This window comes from Magnolia sinica, chromosome 9, assembly GCF_029962835.1.
Source record: "Magnolia sinica isolate HGM2019 chromosome 9, MsV1, whole genome shotgun sequence".
NCBI classification, from domain to species: domain Eukaryota; kingdom Viridiplantae; phylum Streptophyta; class Magnoliopsida; order Magnoliales; family Magnoliaceae; genus Magnolia; species Magnolia sinica.
Genome location: NC_080581.1, coordinates 61,980,053 through 62,000,899, shown reverse-complemented (window position 1 = coordinate 62,000,899; position 20,847 = coordinate 61,980,053). Strand labels below are relative to the sequence as shown.

Here is a 20,847-nt window from a genome sequence, read left to right as displayed (position 1 = left end):
GAACCGAGAAAGGATGTTCTCTTTTAAGAATTTAATGACCGTGCGATAGTCATTATTTCGGCATGGAATAACTTCGACCCACTTAGTAAAATAGTCTATTGAGAGCAATATATAGAGATTTCTGAATGATTAGAGGAATGGTCCCATGAAATCGATGCCCCAACAATCAAATGCTTCGATGGTCAGAATGAAATGCAAAGGCATCGTATTTCGATGAGATAATCCTCCTAACTTTTGGCAACACTCACAAGCTTTGCAAAAATTGTTGATGTCCTTGAACAAAGTGAGCTAGTAAAAGCCACACTGTAGAATTTTTGTTATGGTTTTCTTGGCTGAAAAGTGGTAACACGGGCATGTGAATGATAAAAGGAGATTACACTTTGATGTTTATTATTGGGAACACATCTCTTAATGATCTTATCTGGTCAATACTTGAATAAGTATGGATCATCCTAGATGTACTTGTGCACCTCGATAAAGAATTTCTTTTTATCTTACGTTGTCCAATATGTCAGTATGAGACCTGTAGCAAGATAATTTGCACTGTCAGCAGACCAAGGTAAATGGGAGACTTGAAAAAGTTATTCATCAAGAAATATGTCATTAATGTGAGTCATCTCAATGGAATCGAAGAGAACTAGCTTAGAAAGATTGTCAACTACTACGTTCTCAACTCCTTTCTTATTACAAATTTCTATGTTAAATTCCTAGAGTAGAAGGATCCATCTCAACAAACGGGGCTTAGCATCCTTTTTAAAAAGAAGGTACTTAAGCATCGAATGGTTTATGAATACTATGATCTTGGATCCTATCAAGTAGGACCTAAACTTGTCCAGTGCAAAGACTAGGACTAAGAGTTCCTTCTCCATAGTAGAATCATTCATTTGGGCAGAGTTTAGAGTTCTACTTTACTTAGTAGATCACATATGGCTTTTTCTCTTTTCTCTAGCCCAACATGGCCCCAATGGCATAGTCGCTTATATTGCACATAATTTCAAAAGGGAGGCTCCAGTTGAGTGGTTGCATGATAGGAGTGCTAGTCAACATGTCCTTAAGCTTGTAGAAAGCTTTTTGGCATTCTTCAGTTCATTCGAACAGAGTATCCTTTTGAAGAAGATTGCACAAACGATGAGATATGTGACTGAAGTCCTTGATGAGTCTTCTATAAGTTAGTGTATCCTAAAAAGGAACGCACATCGCATATACTTTTGGGTAAAGGGAGGTTAGAGATAAGATCAATTTTGGCTTTATTTATCACAATTTCATTAAACTATATGATATGTCCAAGCACAATTCCCTTGAGAACCATAAAGTGACATTTGTCCCAATTGAGCACAAGGTTCTTTTCCTCACATCTTTCAGCATATGTTTGAGATTTTCAATGCAATTGCTAAAGGATGAACCAAATATAAAGAAGTCGTCTATGAAGATCTCTAAAAATTACCCCACCATGTCTGATAATATACTCAACATGTATCGTTGAAATATTGTGGTGTGAGCGTTACATAGTCCAAATGGCATCTTCCGATATGCGAAAGTGCCAAAGGGACATGTGAAAGTTGTCTTTTCTTGGTCTTTAATAGCTATCTCTATTTGGTTATAGCCTAAATAACCATCCAAAAAGTAGTAGTAGAAATGCCCAACTAACCTTTCTAAAATTTGATCAATAAAGGGCAAAGGAAACTGTATTTCCTGGTATCTTCAGTTTTTGGTAGCCAATACACATTCTCCAACTAGAAGTTATTTTAGTTAGGATGAGTTCATTTTCCACATTGGCTACGATGGTGATTCCGAACTTCTTGAGAACCACCTGAGTCGAACTCACCCATTTGCTATCGGATATTAGGTATATGATACCCACATCCAATAACTTTAGCACATCAACTTTAACCATCTCTCTCATATTTGGATTCAATCTATGTTGTGGTCGTCTCGAAGTTTTTGTATTATCTTCAAGGTGAATGTGGGGAGTTCAAATCAAAAGATCAATCCTCTTGAGGTCCGCGATGGTCCATCCAATGGCTACTCTATCTTCTTTCATAGTAGCAATGAGCATATTATCTTGTTTTACATCTAGGTGGGCAGAAATCACCTCCGAATGTCTCATCTTGACCTAAGTAAGCATATTTAAAATCAACTAGCAACGATTTAGGTCAAGCTTCAGTGCCTTAATGCTTAATGGTAGAGGGTTTGTCTTATTAAAGGGAAATTATGTGGCCACACGTATGTTTCAATGATGTTCATTTAATCCTCACTATTTCTTCTTGTGTGGCCGTTGGCTCATTTTTTATCACCTATCCTAAAACGAACTCGCAAAATGGATAAACAAAGTATATTTCTCACAAACATTATGGTGGGCCTCACCTTGCTTCCCAGCCCCAGAAGTTTTTGGGAAAGCCTTTTGCAGGAAATCTACATCCATCTGTTCTGGGATGGGGTTTTGGCTTGTGATCCTGCCAGTTGCTAGGTAACTACTGGTCAGTAGTATGTGAGCTCCACCATGATGTATGTGTTATAACCACTCCATCCATCTATTTTATCATTTTAGGGCTTGAACCCTAACAGGTATATCTAAATCTTTGATGGACCACACTGTAGAAAACAATTGTAACTGAATGTGCACCATTAAAAACCTTCTATGCACACTGTAATGTTTATTTGACATCCAACCTCTTAATTAGGTCATAAAAACCAGGATGAAGGGAAAAAATAAATATCATCTTGATGTCAAACTTTTGTAGCCCTCAAGAAGTTTTTAATGGCAGGCGGTTAATTAATACTGTTTCCTGTGGCATGGCTCATTTGAGATTTGAATCCACCCTACTTTTGGGCTCATGCCGTAAAATCATCTGGAAAAATGCATGAACGGCGTTGATGAAACATATACATTATAGTGAGGCCCACGGAGCATCGACCAGTAGGCGCTTGCTACTGACAGCGTCCCGCATCCCTTGTGAGTCGAGTAGGTGAGACCCCGGACTCACCCAAGGCGGTGCGGCCCTTACCATGGGGCCTACCTTTATGCATGTGTTATGCATCCATGTTGTTCATATTATCTCAAAGCATTATGTCAAAAATCAAGCAGATCCAATTATCAAGTAGACCATACTTGATACTTGCTCCAGTGGTAGACTTTAAGGAGTTTCAACACGTAGTCAAGGGTTCGAGTACCCATAGATGGTGAAATCCCACTATGGCGTGAGTGTGTGTGCGTGTGTAAAACAGAAGGAAAAAAAAAAAAGGAAGAAGAAGAAGTAGACTATACCATAGGAAACAATAGTGATTGAACTCCTTACCATTAAAAACTTCTTAGCATGTACCATAAAATTTTCATAGTTTTTATTTACCATCCAATCCATTGATAAAGACACCTAAGCATGAATTAAGGGGAAAAAAGAAAAAACATATTCTTGATCCAACTTTTGTAGCCAGTAATGGTTAGTCACCACTATTTTCTATGCTATGGTACACCTGAAAATTGGAGCTACTTCATTTTTTAAATAAAGCCCTAAAATGATGGGGCAAAATGGATGAATAGTGTGGATACAGAATACATATATCAAGGTGGGCCGCACAGTAAGGGTGGCACCGTCTTGGATGAGTCCAGGGTCTCACCCAAAGTCGGCTCTGGCGCCCCTCATTCCGGGGTCGACGCAGCCAACTGGTGCTCCTCCAGCACCACCTTTCCATCAAAAGTTGTTGGGACCATCATGATGTATGTGATGCATCAACTCCATCCATCCATTCTCTGAGGTTATTTTAGGGCATGAGCCCAAATATGAGGCAAATCTAAATCTCAAGACGGAAGGGATTGAATGCCTACCTTTGATAACTTCTTGGGGTCCAAACTCATTGGATAGTAAAATAAAATTATATTGGGCCCTTAATTTATGTCCAGGTTACCTAATCAACAAATTGGATGGCATAAAAAATTACAGTGGGCCATAACATTTCTGAATGGTAGGATTTAATTGCCATGGGTAACTCTTGTGGGTCCACCTAAGATTGGGATCTTTTTCAATTTTGAGTTCATGCTCTGAAATCGTAATATATGAAGGACAGACGGCGTGGATTAAACAAGCGCATCATTGTTTGAGCCCATGTTTAGAGTGGATTAAGCCACATTGCATAATGAGCAAAAGGTTAAAGGGCCATAATCGTCACTTCAGAATATAATAGGTCTGCAGAGAAACTCATTTTTATTATTTTTCAAAATTTAGGTGAGTTTTAGGATTAGAGTTTAAAAGCAGTTTTTTTTTTTTTTTTCCTTCGATTCAACAAATACATAAGCATCTCAACGGTTACCTCTTTATTTTATTTCCTTTTCGGTGTGGATAGTCTTCGTTGAAGGTACGAGCAATTCCTGTGTTGTAGCCTCTCATTGGTACATGTCAATGCGTGTCATACTAGCTCACAAAATCTGCCCATTTTCTCTCTACTAAATAGATTGCATACTATAACTTTTACCGTGTGGAACTTCTTTGAGCGCACATGATTTATTTGTTAGACTCACATTTTTATTAAATTTTCTAGATCTCTCTAAAGCATGAGTCCAAAAATGAAGCATATCTAAAATTTAAGTGGACCACATTAAAGAAAATAACAGGATTAAACAAACTACTGATGAAAACTTCCTGTGACCAACCGTGAGGCTTATTTGCCATCTAACCTATTCATAAGGCCATGTAGAACCTGGATGAAGCAAAACACAAATATCAGCCTGGCCAGAGTCTTTGGTGGCCATAAAAAGTTAATTTTCAACAGTCTATTTCCTATGGTGTAGTCTTCCTATACTCTAAACCTGCCTTGTTTTTTGACTCATATCCTAGAATAATCAAAAAAATGTATGGACACTCTAGGTCTAAGAAATACATCTTGGGGCCAACCTAAATTTCACGCATGAAGAAATTCTATTGCTTGCGTTGTGGGTGCAGCACATTCACGGGCAGAGGAGAACACCAGAAGTGTGGACATGTGGAATTTCCGAAGGCCATCATCGTTTTTGTGTTAGATCTACACTGTTCAACTATTTTTTCATATCATTTGCGGACATGAGACAACAAACCAAGGCAAACCCAATGCTCAAGTGGGCCATACCACATGAAAGTTGGAATTGGACAACTATCGTTGGAAACCTTTTGATAGACTCATGAGAGTTTCAACGGGAGGCAAAAAAATAAAAAACTTGTGGATGATATAGACCCTTAAAAGCTTTTGACAAGGGTGATATTTGTGTTTAGAATTTTGACCAAAAAAGCATCATGATATACCCATATGCCAGGATATTTAGAAGGATTAAACAAATGTCCTGCGTAGTCTCGAGACCTTTTTAAAAAAGGCTAGGACGAAATTACTCATGCAGCCTTCTGTGTTGAGCCAGCGTTACAAAACGGCCGAAGGGGTTCAAATAGGTAAACATCGTGAGGCCTACTATATATGGTGTTTGTGAGAAATCTACACTGTTCACGTATTTTATCAAATCATTTTATGACATGAGCCCAAAAATGAAGTAAATCCAAATCTCCAGTGGGCCACAAATTAGAAAATAGTGGTGATCATATGCCCAATGTAGAAACATTCATGAGGCTATAAAAGCTTTGGATTAGCTAATATTTTTATTCTTTTAGTCATCTCCATGGTAAGGAGTTTATGAGAATTTGAGCCACTTTATAAACAGTTTAGATTGCATATAAACATTTCAGTAGAGCTCAAAAAAGTTTGAATGGTAAGCAATTTCTTTCCACTATTTTTCAGTGGTGTGGTGCACCTGAGTTTCAAATCTATCTAATATTTTTCTCATGTCTTGACATGATCTTTCAAAATGAATGGATGGAGTGGATTTTCCACAAACATCATAGTGGGCCCAACATAACTTATGGCAGTAGAAACTGCCTCCAAACAATTTTTCTCTCGAAAATCCACCTGACGTGCCGCAGATCAGGTAAGTGGACCTATCTAGAGATGGATGGTTCTATGAAGCCCACCATAATATATATATTTTATCCACTCTGTCCATCCATTTTGAAAGATTATTTTAGGGCATGAGCCCAAAAATGAGGGATATCAAAGGCTCGTGTGGACCACACCATTGAAAGCTATGAGATTTAAAACATTTTGGGGGCCATAGAATTTTGGATGTAACTTTTTTTTTTTATCACATGACATTAAATTAAATTCTAAATCCAATGGACAGAGTGGATTCGATACATAACCCACGGTAAAACTCACAACCCTTAACACATCACAATCTCGACCCTTACTACATTACAATCTCGACCCTTATCACATTACAACCATGACCCCGACCCTTATAACGTAACAACCTCAACCCTTAATACATTACAACCACGACCTCGACCCTTACCCTTACCACATTACAACGATGACCTCGACCCTTATAACATGATAACCCCAACCCTTAGCGCATCAGAATATCTACCTTTCACATGATAACCTCAACCCTCACCATGTTACAACCTGGACCCTTATTACGTTACAACTACAACCCCGACCCTTATAACATGACAACCTCGACCCTTAGCATATAAGAATATGAAATCAACCCTTACCACATTACAACCACAACCTAAACCTTTAACACATGACAATCACGACTCAGAACCTTAACACATGACAATCTCAACCCTTAAAACATGAGAACCACAACCCAAACCCTTAACACACAACCTCAACCTCTTAAAAATGATATATGTCCGTTGTCTTCCAAGGTAATGCATTACAAAATCTAAATTTTATCTCCTTCATTATTTTCCACATGATAACTACAACTATCTCTCTCTATCCACAACCAAAAGTGGCTTCCATCAGTAAGAAAATAGTATTCTAAAAAATAAAATGAAGAATTCATTTAAAATGTCTTCCACCTATCAGTGACTTGCCCATATGCTAGAGAAGTTGATGGCGGTGAACGTACGCCAGAAAAGTAGTAAAAATGGAGTGGTGGTGGGTTAGAAAATATTTTTTAAAAATAAAAAGAAGCCCTGCAAAAACTAAAAAGAAAGAAGAAGAAGAAAAAAAAAAAGAAAAACTTAGGCTGTTTTTATTTTTTTTCAAAAACCTATAAATGAATACCCACGTAATATTTGATATTTTCTATCCATTGAAATATTTTTACCATAACTCAATAATAGTACGGTCAAAATCCCTTTATAATTTCCCTTTATCCAAATCTTTGTCACCTTGTGAATAAGCTACGTGACAAATAAACCTCACGGTGAACCCTAAATGGCTTCAACGGTAGCCATTCAATCCTGCTGTTTTTTGTCATGTGGTCCACTTGAGCTTTGGATGTGCGTCATTTTTGGGCTTATGCTTTGGAGTGATATGGAAAAATTGATGGAGGGCACGTGGATCTAACACATCAATTACTGTGTGTGCTGTGGCATGAAATATGTTAAGAGAGAAAATGGGTGTGTTTTGTGAGCTGGTGTAAGAGGCGATGACATGCAGCAATGAGACAATACGGCCCAGAATATCCGTGTGCGTTCGACACGGACGATCCGCACTCCTTTGGTTTTCTTTTCACGAGAAATAACAATGAGAAGTGTGCAGCTCACGAAGTTTTTGCTCCAAAAGACCAAGATGAGGGCGGAGGTGAATGCCTTGAACGCACACGGTTTCACAGCCTTCGATGTTTTACTGCAAAACCGTAGAAAATCGAAGGATATGAAACTTGAAGGGATCCTCCGAGGTGCTGGAGCTAAAAGAGCCGATGCCATACATCACACCAAACAAAACTGGACAATTCGACAATTGTCTCCCCGGAAGAATAAGTGGCAGAAGCACCTTGATTGGTTAAACGAGACAAGGAGCGGAATAATGGTGGTGGCAGTATTGATCTCTACCGTCACATTCCAAGCAGGAACCAATCCTCCTGGAGGGTTTTGGCAGGATGACAAGACGGATGGGTCTTATAACGAAAACCACACTGCAGGGAACTCGATCATGGCTCAACGCTATCCAGGGGTGTACTTGTCATTCACAGTTTTCAATGCCATAGCATTCGTTGCATCTTTGATCATAATCTTATTGCTGATAAGTGGATTCCCCATCAAGCGTCGGATTTTTATGTGGGCCTTGATGATCATCACATGGTTGAGCATGACTTCAATGATCGTTACTTATAGTCTAGCCCATATTGCAATCGCCACTAGAGGAGTCTTGCCTCTTGGCTACGTTAGTACCATTTCATTCCTGGTGTGGCTCGGATTGAATGGTATACTCTTTATAGCACATTTCTTTCGATTCATTATATGGTCGGCCAGGAAAGTTACAACCCTCATATATGCATGTATATATAGAAACTAGTCACCTTCAATGGATGCGACCAACCTTAATGTTGGAAACGTTGATGATGCGTCCTACATTGAATAGGACTAATATATGTAGGTATGCATATGTGTATTTGTATTCATGCATGTTGCTTTCCTTTGCTATACCTCACGGTTTTAGTACCACATGTAACGTGGAGTTTGTTATCAAGTCCTCTTTTCAAATAAAGCAATGCGATCCAAAGCCTACAAGTAAGGAAAGCATTCCGGTTATCCTATATGTCATCTCTGTATGAGCAGCTTATCCTGTTCACTTCTTGAAATAATGTATTGTTCAGGCAGCAGACGCCTCAAATGTGTTTGTACTAAAAAAACCAGTATGAACAGCTTATCTATAGTTCGTTATTATTGTTTTTTATATTAATATATGTTGATTATCTGGCAATTGTGCATGGAGTCACCGATTCGCATCCATACACCGTGGAATATGGAGTAGCCTATGAGGTTCCTTACATTGTTGTTCTACATATATTCCCAGAGTGCTGTAGGCCAGCAATTATATATATTCATGCCAATCTCTTTTGTTTATGGATATCATCTTCTTGAGAATCTTATGGTCATGTTGAATTCTTCTACCAGACCATTTGCCGGAGCGTAACATGCAATAGAGAACAAACTCTCCGCGTTATATTTTTTTTGCAAAATCTATAGAACCAATGATCCCTGAATAGAGATCAAGTACCATGTATAAACATATTGGGAATTCTGAATCTGCAGTTGACAATAGGCTTAAGGAAATGAAGGTCTGTTGAAGTTTTGATTTTGATGAAGGAAGCTGCTTCTACCCACTTTGAGAAGTAATCTGTTACAATTAGGTTGAAATAGTGTCCATTAGCTGGTCAAGGATTGATAGAAGCAACCAATCCATTCTCCAAGCTTTAAATGGCCATGAAACCACTATGGGGTGAAGCGGTTCTGGTGCTTGATGAATAAAATCAGCATGAAACTGAGAATCGTTTCATTGTTGTGCCTATATAGCATCCTTCACCATCGTGGGCCAATAATAACCCAATCTTCTGATTTGGTCTTGTGATTTTGGTCCTGATTGATGTGCTCGACAATCTTCATTTGTAGTTCTTCGAGAACTTCTTTCAATTCTCGGTTTTATAAACATGGGATCATATGACTAGTGATACACGGTTTGTTTTTTGGGTCATAATGGAACCTTGGAGATCTTCTGCCAATGATGCTTCTCTCTCGAGAATTTTATCTAACTATAATTACATTTTTTGGTTTGGAGTGCAGTTTTCCTTAAAAGTATTTAAGGACAATGATCAAAAGGCAAGAGCTGCATCTCATAACCTCAGAAATCAACATTTATATGTTTATCTTTTTTCATCGAAATCAATATCCATATTTTTAGAGCAAAATCTTGGAAACATGAATCAAATTCTGCTTTTACAAAAACAGCGGCAAACTCAATTTCCATAGATATCAAATTCATTTCCAAGTATTCTCTCAATCCAACCAGTGATTTGGAACAGAGCTTAGAAGTTTTGTCGTGGTGTTCGCAAAGAAAAGAGAGTTCAATACAAGGAACTCTGACAAAGTAAGCTCTCCTTTCTTCTTCGTCCCTTTGTGACATATTCTCCCATCAAAAACATTTCCCAATTTCGTGGATAGGAAGATCTTAAATCATAACCACAGGATAAGGATCAACAACAAAAGATCACATATAACAATCATTAGTAGGAGATGCTACAATTTTTAGATCTGTTAATGTCTTCATATACAAAACTAATCTTCTATGAGATCAGCTAAATTTTACAAAGTTCACATATATAAACCATACATAAGAACCTTATCTGATTGATTTTCTTACAAAATCTACTTCTTGATAGCATATCTGTTTTGCTAAATCATCATCATCTTGTATCTAATGGCATCATCATATGGTTTCTTAAACTGTCGAATGCATTGGAATCACCCATGTCGAAGCCCGGAACTTCACCTAGCAAGCGCTCGCTCTCTTTATGCTCATCTTGAACCCACGGATGATTCTTGAGCAGTCTCAACCCTTTGAGCTCCATGGCCACTTCCTTCATCATGGGCCTATCTTCCCTCCTTAGTTTCAAGCATCTCTTGGCAAGCTGGGAAACTGCCTCAACCTGTTCGATCCTTCCTTCACTCACTACTTGATCCTCTAAAACCTCGACTAGCCTATTCTCTTTCATGTAGGAAACGAAATACATTGCTGGGTTCCTCTCCCTATTGGATCTCTCCAAAGATAATGGCATTTTCCCTGTTAAGAGTTCCACCAGAACCACTCCAAAGCTATAAACATTGCTCTTCTCAGATAGCTGACTCGTATGGAAGTATTCCGGGTCCAAGTACCCTAAGGTCCCTTGTACCACTGTAGTCAGTTGAGTATGATCCAAAGGAACCAACCTCGAAGCTCCAAAATCAGCCACTTTAGCATTGTAATTATCATCCAAAAGTATGTTTGCGGACTTGATGTCTCAATGGATGATCGGCACAGATGCCGCGGAGTGGAGATAGGCAAGTGCCCCAACCGTTTCCACGGCGATCCTCAACTAGTTATCCCATGAGAAGAAGGATGTAGGGCCCGCTTCGCTGTGGATATGATCGAAGAGGGCCTGTTGGTGACGAATTCATAGACCAGCATTGGGACCTCAGTCTCCAAACAACACCCCAAGAGCTTCACAACATTCTTATGGTTGATTTGCGAAAGAATAACAACCTCATTTATGAACTGCTCAATTTGTCTATCATCTACTAGCTTAGACTTTTTAATGGCGACAATCCTATTGTCAGCCAAAATTCCTTTGTAGACGGTGTCGTAGCTACCCTTTCCAAGGATTTGATTTTCATTGTAGTTGTTCGTCGCTCTTTTGAGCTCTTCGGCAGTGAAAATCTTGGCTGCCTCCACCGTGCCTTCACGCGAAGAGAGCTGTTGTTGTAGTAGGTAACCTCCATCTTGTCGAAAGAATTTCTCTCTGAGTTTGATGATCTTTCGCTTCCCAAGTCCCCAGTACAACCAAGAAGTTCCAAGAAGCAGAAGTAAGAGTCCTGATCCACAACCTGTACAAGTTACTCCACCAGCATCAATTTGGGTTCTGATCAATGATCTACAGTACATGATAATTAGGTCCAATCACAAGAAAGACCCAATTGTTTTTTGTGAATGAGATGAGTGTTGGTGGGCCCAAGCATTAGGATGTCTCTGGATGCAGTCCATTTTTTATTTCTTATTAAATAAGCAGAGACCATAGTTCAAAAACTCAAAAACTAGACTCCTAGCTGGGCCGAGTGAACTCGAAGACTTGATAGGGTGGGTTTTCGTTTGGCTCGATTCGGTATTTTAATAACTAATTTAAAATATTTAGTTTAGGTAAATTTTTAAATTTTTGGAAAAAGATAAATTAAATAAAAACCTAAAGAAATAACAGTTTTGATTGGACCGAGTTTTGAATTGAGTCAACTGAGTTTCAAAACTATAGTAGATACTGGCATTTGTGACATTGCTCTTTTTTTTTTTTTCTTTTTTTAATGAGGCTAGAGATGTATGTTGTCAGTCTCCCACACATGCATTCATATGTGCATGCATGCGTTCCAAAATCCAAAATGTTTATCAAACTCAGCGTCATGGAAAATCCAAACTCAGTGAGCCTGAGTCAATAACGTAGGCCAAATTCAGCTGAGTTGAAACTCGACTCAGGACTAAACTAGTCCGTCCGAGTTGCGGAGCCTACAGCTTTAAAGCCAGGCCAAAGCTAACCTAGAATCAGTGATTGCACCGAGTGGTGAATGGACCTCACGCGGCTCAAAATTCAATGATCGAACAATAAAAAATGTCTACTTCATCATGTGTGACTCTGATCCATCCACAATAGGGCCCATCTCAAGAACGGTCCAGATCACTTTATTGTTCTACCATGTGGCCCGTTTGCCACATGCGCCAGACAAGGCTTATCATTGAACGGTGGAATGACTATGATATACGAAACGATGTTGATTACATGTGATCCTCAGCCTCAGTTCTTACATGTGATCCAAGAAAACAAAATTTGGATGTGTAGGATCCTCCAATTTGGGAGACTTTTTGGGGCGTGATCCATCTTCTGCAGCATCCATCAAATCAACGGTCTGGATGATTGAGAGTCGAAGGGCTTGTGAAATGCTTACCTAGTGTGACCTTGATCACTGGAAAATCTGCATCGGATGAAACCAAGGAAGGAGAAATGCAGCCACTGCCATCTTTTCTACCGTCGCCTGTTAGGCCTAATGGGCATTCACAACAATAACTCCCCGCCGAGTTTTTACAGGCTAATTCTGATATGCAAGGATTCTTCTTGGGGTCCGCACATTCATCGATATCTGTCCATGTCATGACCCACTCAATCATAACCACTAACTATACATAGATATTAGATATAAGCATCAGACCTAAAATTGTAGTCATGGGTATCTCAAATCAGACAGAAAAAATAGTGGGACTGACGGTCAGATTAGAGGAGATCTTTTTATTCCATTTGGACTGGCACTTATTTTCTGTTTCAATCGTCCATTGTATGTCCTCGATCAGCCAGTTACGGTTTGTATGTTTAGTGGATTTGCAGTTTAGGATCCATCTATAGTAGGGGTAATGATTTGGAACGTTTAATTTGAGGGTTCATATAAGAATACTAAACGGGGAGGGAGCTTTTTTAGTGCATGGAAAGGAAAAAATAAATAAATCCCCGTAGTTGTAGCAATATGTCATATTAGGGCATTTAGCATGTATAAGACACTAAAAACTGAACAACTTCATACGTGGCATGCACAATATATGTGGGGGCACTTGAAGTTGAATTGTACCGTATGTGACACATGTGTGCTGTTCGAAGTTGTATGCTAGCACATGTAGCAAGGGAGACATATCAGCATATTTGACCTATGGACATTGAAAGCTAAAGGGTAGTTGGCGCGGACGCGTGCGCGCGCGCGCATATATATATATATCTTCGCATGAGGTCGAGCTGTGTGGCCCCCACTGTGATGTGTGTTGAACATCAACTCCAGCCACATCCATCGTTCCATGGTGGCCACGTGCTTGAAAGTCAAGTCAATCCATGACTTGGGTGGGCCACACTACATGCAACAATTGACAGGGGTTACCCTCCCATTAAAACATTCAAAATCATTTATTGGGCCCACTGAGATGTGGTTCACAAATCCAGCTCTTCCATTATGTGTATCCTACTTAGATGAGGGGTCAAACCAAGTTTCATCCACATCCAAAACTCAGGTAGGCCACACCAAGTGCTTTTATATGTTTTAAGCATGTCTTCAAATGGTTTTAGATGGTATGGCCCACCTGAGTTCCGAATACGTCTACTTTTTGGGATATCTCATGAACCGAAGGGGACCCATCAAATGCACGGTGTTGATGTTCAACACACATCATGGTGGGCCCACACAGTTCGACCTCATGGAAAGTTCCCCACGAGGTCGACCTCATAGTACCATTTCCCCATATATATATATATATATATATATATATAGAGAGAGAGAGAGAGAGAGAGAGAGAGAGAGAGAGAGAGAGAGAGAGAGAGAGAGGAAAAGGTTCTATACAGTCAAGCTCATGGGAACTCCCCATGAGGTCGAGCTGTGTGGGCCCCACCATGATGTGTGTCGAACATCAACACCGTGCATTTGATAGGTCCCCTTTAAATTATGGGATATCCCAAAAATCAGCTATATACGGAACTCCGGTGGGACATACCATCTAAAATCATGTGAAGACATGCCTAAAACATATAAAAGCGTTTGGTGGGGCCCACCTGAAATTTGGATGCATCTGAAACTTGGTCTGAACCCTCATCCAAGTGGGACACATATATATAATGGATGGGGTGGATTTGTGAACCACATCTCGGTGGGCCCAAAAATTGATTATGAATGTTTTAATGGAGGGTAACCCCTCTCAACTTTTGTATGTGGTGTGGCCCATAAAAGTCACGAATTGACTTGATTTTTAAGCCCTGGGCCCACCATTAAAAGTCACTGATGGGGTAGATGTTCGACACGAATCATGGTGGGGCTTACACAGCTCGACCTCATGGAGAGTTCCCATGAGCTCAACGGTATAGAACCTTTTCCATATATATATATATATATATATATATATAGAGAGAGAGAGAGAGAGAGAGAGAGAGAGAGAGAGAGCAAAGCATATAATTATAAGACAGTAAAATGTGACTGTGAAAACAAGTCACGTGAATAGTGGACAATGGCATATGTGTCATAATGGCATGTGGGTGTGCAAGGGACGTGAACAGTCTGCCAACCCTATTAAAGGGGCCCCTTGTAATCCTTGCCACCGAAAAGGCACCATGCATAAGTATTTAATGTGGGGCCTATAACGAAAAAGAAAATATTTTCCTATATTAGATGACGAAGTTGCCATTTATATTGTGGGGCTCGCATTTGATGCATGTAGATGACATTATAATAATATTGTCTAAATCACATAACTTGTAATGGCAATATCCATCTTCCTACCATTATAAGTTTTGTCAAATGCATAAAATGGATACTAAATGGCACATTAGCATGCAATGCTGCAATGAAATTGGCATTGTCCATCTTCCAGCTATTGCAATGATCGCCAAATGTGGGGGTTATAAGGATCAAGTGGCACATTGGTGCATGTGACATTGCATTGGCATTGTACAAATCATGTACTTTGCTACGACAATGCCCAGTTTCTTGCCATTATAAGGACTATCAAATGCTCTAGAGTTATAGGAACCAAATGGTACGTTCACTACAAGAAAAGACACTTTTACCTACAAAATTTTCGTAGGTAAAAGCCTTTTTTTTAGGCAAAAACTTTTGCCAACGAAACTTTTTGTCGGCAAGTTCGTTGGTAAATTCCCATGGGGAAACACTTTTACCAACGAAAAAAAAATTTCGTTGGTAAAGGTAAGCCTTTTGCCAACGAAATTTTTCGTAGGTAAAAATATTGACAAAACTTTTTACCTACGAATATTTTCGCAGGTAAAATATTTACAACACTTCTACCTACTAATATTTTCGTAGCTAACAATATTTTACCTACCAACATTTTCATAGTTAAAAAGTATTACAAGACTTTTACCCACGAATATATTCCTAGGAAAAAATACTTAGAAAACGTTTGCCTACGAATATATTCGTAGCTAAAAATTTTACAAAATAATTACAAAACATATACCTACGAATTGTTTCGCAGGAAAAAATATGTACAAAAGTTTTACCTACGAATCCTTTCTGGTGGGAAAAATATTTACAAAAGTTTTACCTACGAATTGTTTCGTTGATAAAAATATTTACAAAACCAAAACTTATACCCATGAATATTTTTGTAGCTAAAAATACTTACAGAACTTTTACCTACGAAAAGTTTTGTAGGTAAAAACATGGAGAAGACTTTTACCCACAAAAAGTTTCATATGTAAAAGTCAATATTCGTAGGTAAAAGTTCCTCTTTTTTTTCCACTATTCCAGCGCAAAATTCTTGTTATAGACCTGATATACACCTATTACAATATATTTTATCATATTCTTGCTGATATACACTTGTTATGTAATATATTTCATCATATTCTGACTTAGGCATCAGAAAATAAGGCAAAAATGTGATGCTGGCTTGAGAAATTTGTTCAGGGACAACCTTACGTGTTCAAGGCATGTTTATGATTTATCAATCTCCTTATTAATGGGAACCAATACAACAATTAGTAACTATACCTTCACTTATACCCTTGATCAAGTTTTGACTCATCAGTCAACCAAGGTGAATCTGCATTCCTAGTTTTCAAACAATTTGTCAAAAGCTTATTCTAGCCATATGTTTAAAGTACATGCTTAAAGTAGTGCTGGGTACGAAGGTTTTGATATCATTACCTCTACCAAGGGCTTTTTACTATGGAGCAACATATCAACACTCCTTTCAGTCTGCATAGAATAAAAGAATAATATAAGATGCATAGATTAAAAGAATCATATAAGATGCAAGGATTATCACCCATGATCATGTCTCGAAATATTCTAAACAAATGTGTGCAATGAACCAATGACAAACATATAACATGAGTTCCTTTACTTTTAGATAGGAAAAGACCTATATCTGGAGCTAGTAATTCATAAATAGAGTGCAAATGAATGAAATGTAAATAGAGTACATAGATGCTGAGAATATCAAAGTTTGAAGGCATGTTTTCTTTATTGGCTACACAACTGTATTTTCCACCATTTGCTTCAAATGGTGGAGAAGACTGATCCACGTACATGCGGCATGAATGGATGTCACTCCAGACCATCCAAATTGTGGTCTCAATTGTTAACATACCCGATGCGTGACCCAATATTTCTTTTCCCTCATTTCAATCAAAAAATGGAAGGTTGTAGGAGCTTCTCTCAAGAATGCTTTTCTGACAACCTCTAGCACGGGCTTCATCATCTCCAAGAGTAACAGTCTCAACTCCCCTAACCTAGATATAAATTGACTCAAGTCAAACTGAATAAATTGTAGAAATCGTTGTCTCAAGCTTGCAGCCCAAAAGCTATATTCATTGAACAAATCCAACATCGACTTAATACAAGTGTGTGCATAATCAGAATGGCTCATCAGTCGATCCCCAAATGAGGTTTCTCACCTGTCGGATGTTCAGATTCTATTGCTGACTCAGGTCCAGTCCCAAATTTGCTCTTTGTTTTTGTGCCGCCATAGACAAAACTCCCAACTATTAAATGTACAAGACCAATAATCATCTGGTTTTGTTAAAAAATACAAGCACTTTTCTAATCAATGCTAAAGATCCACATTTTTCAGTAACAGAGTTATTATTCATATAAAAAATGCTCCAGATAACCAAACTGCATCAAAATTTGATTAACCATTGCCTTGATAACCAAGTTGCATTAAAATGTGATGTGTCGATCTGTGCATGTGTTATATAGCTACAACATGTGTTTTTCCTGACTTCATTGTGTTCAACATGCATGATCCTTGTTAGCATCACCCACCTGTAACCAAAAATAAAAACTCGCATTGCTCTGTTTTCTCTGCTTCTCTTTCTTTCAAGCCCTCTAAAAATCCCAAAAACCATTTTCATTGCTTAAAATCTTCAACAATCAAAAAAAAAAAAAAAAAAACAGCTTTTTGTCTCTTATTCCTCTTTTCTTCTAAAAAAAACTCTAAAACATTATAAGAACCAGAAACCAACATTCCAATAACGGCTGGAAAAACCTAGCAAAGAAATCCAAAAAAAAAAAAATCCCAAACAAATGGAAAATACAAATTAAACAGCTTTTTGCTGAAAAGAAACAGAGATCCCACATGAGAAAAAAGAAAAAGAAAGCAAATCCAACCCCAAAAAGAATTAGAGAAAAAGAAAAAGCAACCTGCACATATATGGTGTTTTGATGAGCAGTAGCTTTGAGAAGATAATCAGTACCCCAACGAATAGCTTCCTACAACGAATATCATCATACAGAAAAGTTATGCAACAAAATTGAAGAACTAAAAATATAGAAAAAGATAAGGATGAGATGTCAAAGAGAGAGAGAGAGAGAGAGTACTTCAAGAGCACATGCTCATCCTCTCAATTATAAACTTTGAAAAACTAAGCAAAATCTGCATTATTTAAAAACCAAATAAACATCCAACAATTCATGGGCTGAAGTGAATGCTTCCCCATAGTTTTGTTCAAATATTAATCTTTCCCGCTCTTTCTTTAGATCCATAGGTGCCTCAAACCTGTTGGACAGTCATGGCCTGAACAAAATCAGCAATACATAGCCTCCAAAACATATAGTATTCAATTATCAACTTTCTTTTAGAAAGTTTTAAATCTGAAGTTGGTAACACTGGAGTAAAATGCGAAATATGGCATGGACATTTCAAACATGAGAATTATCTTCAAATTACCCCACATTATGATCCCAACCATTGAATGAGTGGGCCTTACTAAAACTTGTTGTCCAACTATTTTTGGGCACTCAGAAACATCCAACCAGTAAGATATTACAATGTGTGACCCATAGATTGGTAGATTTGGAAAAGCCAAACAAATGCACCAAATGGACAGAAAAGATAGCTTATGTGTTCAATGTCTTGTGCATCTATTTTTATTTCATGTTGGGAAAACACTACTTTTGCAATTGGTGCAATATTTGAATGGAAAGTTCTGTTCTCGCACCTTATGTTATATTGGTACATATGGCTGTATGTTGTTGCAGAAGGCTCTACCCATGTGTGGGCTTAGCAAACTTCACCTAGAAAATATGCCCAGGTCCAAGAATCAGGTTGGTGTCAAACTAGGTGAGTTAAATGTATGCTAAAGAAATGGACAGTCAACATTTAATCTATATATATGGCTTATCAAATGATAAGAGTTAGACTGACCAGAATTTTGGGTAGGGAAGGCAGGATTGTGACCTGCACCTGCACCTGTTGGGCAGCTTTGATCATGGACCTATGTAAACTCCCCGGTGAAGCATTGTGGACCTCCTCTCGAGCCTACACTCTAAATAATTGTTTCACTTTGAATGAGCATATTACATCCAAACATAGATAAAGTATTAATACATCTCAAGCATTATAGAAACAACTTATTGTATTGAAGTACTGAACATTAGTAGCCAAACCAAACCAAAAAAAAAAAACCCACACACAAATGCCTATCCTTAAAGCATTATTCCACTTTTCAGGCTAAAAATTCAAATAAGGGTGCCTAAATGCCCATCCTTGTAGTGTTTTGCCTACTTTTCAAGATAAAAATCATGGTAAAGCCACAGGCTATTCTTGAGGCATTTTGCTCTCTATTCAAGTTAACAATTCTGGCAAGGGCATGTAAATGCCTATCCTTGAGGCATTTAACCCACTGTTCAGGATAAAAAAATTATGTAAGGGAACCTAAGTGGCCATCCTTGATGAAAATGTCACATCTTTTCAAGATAAAAATCATGTAAGAGAAGCTAAATGCATTTCCTTGATGCATTTTCATCACTTTTCAGGCTAAAAATCAATATGCCGGCATGTAAATTTGTATCCTTGTGGCATATTCCCACTTGTCAAGGAAAAAATTGGAGTAAACGCACCTAAATGCCTATCCAAGAGGCATTTTCCTGCTCTTAAAGCTAAAAATAAATGTAATGGCACCCAAATTCCCATCCTTGAGGCATTTTGCCCTCAGTTTCAAATTTAAAAAATCCATGTAAGGTCACCTAAATACTGTGCAGTATCGCCAGGCACATGGATCTTAAAAATTACAGACTCAGCCATAGAAATTGAGATAGAATTAAGAGAGGGGGAATATTGCCTCGGAAGCAACAACAATAAAACAGGTCATGAAGATCGTCAGCATTATGCATTTGGCCAATGCGGATGGACACAAATCAAGTCACAGAATGAGATATGGCTTTAAAAATGACACACATAATCGCATGGATGAACTGGAATATACCCGGGGGGACCATACCTGTAAATTCGCCATGGGCGCCAATTCACAGCCCAGAGTATGGAAACAGATAGACTGTCATGCTCTGCTGGACATAGAATTCTGTGCAAGCATTACACCTGCAAAGAGGATTTCTCCATATCTTAGAAAGAAACATGGGTTTTTTCTTCTCTGAAACAAATGAGGTTTGACGTGGATCCACTCCAAATATACAGTTGGGATTTGAAATGCTACCATAGGCTGCATCCTACTTTAAAGCCACATTTTTCTCCAAATTCACTCCAAGCAGAGGATCCTTCTCACTCGGCACAATATTTGCAAATAACCTGATTTATCAAAGGGAAACAATCATAGTTAAAAGCTTAGTACAGGTATTATAAGAAGAAAAACTTACTCAAATGAAATAAAAAAGAAAATGTACGCATTTTCCTTCAAAAATTTTGATCTGACAATGAAGACTGACCTCAATGATGTTGCCGACTAAGGGAGCTGTTTGTTGAGTTCAACAGAGAAAAATGTGCATCGTATGCTCCAACGAAAGGGACTTTACGAGGGAAGGTGCAAAATCCTAACTGTGGCCGCACCACCACGCTAGAGCAACAATGCTGAGTAGAAAAACTACAACAACTAGCATAACGTAAATAGTCCCTCCTAAGATTATAAAAAGTAAAGCATTCCTCAGGCAAGATAGTAGCCATAATACAAATCATTGAAAAAAAAAAACCAATCTACTTCAATGTGAGATTTATGGCCTTTTTCATATCGATTTTACAGCACATGCAAAGGGATATTACTAACTTTGTAGATATCTCATACGGCATGATATTACTCACTGACCTATGACCAATAGTTCCCGCTTACTATCAGTTCTAAAGTCAGACAAGTAGAAGGGCAAATATCAGCCTGCAACTTATCTATAGTATAGAGTTAGTCATGTCATAACACTGTCAATATCAGCATGTTGCATTGCAGAATGTATAAAATGCACCTAATGAAATGGGATATAGTTAAAAATTGAGGCACATATATTGGTGATCCTGGAAGAGCTG

General features: G+C 38.3%; 1 protein-coding gene, 1 long non-coding RNA gene and 1 pseudogene across 6 annotated transcripts in view; 1 reads left to right on the top strand and 2 right to left on the bottom strand.

Moving 5' to 3' along the window:
* LOC131256355 (ankyrin repeat-containing protein At5g02620-like) overlaps positions 1-8,575 on the top strand; it is a 60,575-nt gene extending 52,000 nt beyond the window's left edge. Inside the window, exon 2 of the mRNA XM_058257298.1 lies at positions 7,573-8,575. Coding sequence (XP_058113281.1) covers positions 7,573-8,328 — 756 coding nt within the window. The 3' untranslated portion in view covers positions 8,329-8,575. The remainder of the gene's footprint in view (positions 1-7,572) is intronic.
* Positions 8,576-10,025: 1,450 nt separating this feature from the next.
* LOC131255024 (putative wall-associated receptor kinase-like 16) overlaps positions 10,026-20,847 on the bottom strand; it is a 44,636-nt pseudogene continuing 33,814 nt past the window's right edge.
* On the bottom strand, positions 16,215-19,840 carry LOC131255519 (uncharacterized). Of its 5 annotated transcripts, XR_009176123.1 has the most exons (7): positions 19,574-19,832; positions 18,745-18,863; positions 18,539-18,614; positions 17,919-18,096; positions 17,742-17,810; positions 16,994-17,080; positions 16,694-16,828 (listed from the first exon to the last, which is right to left on the bottom strand). It is a non-coding gene; the product is annotated as an uncharacterized LOC131255519 (long non-coding RNA). The 5 variants fall into 5 exon arrangements; XR_009176125.1 differs by having other exon boundaries at positions 17,919-18,114; positions 18,745-19,840; XR_009176122.1 differs by having other exon boundaries at positions 18,745-19,838.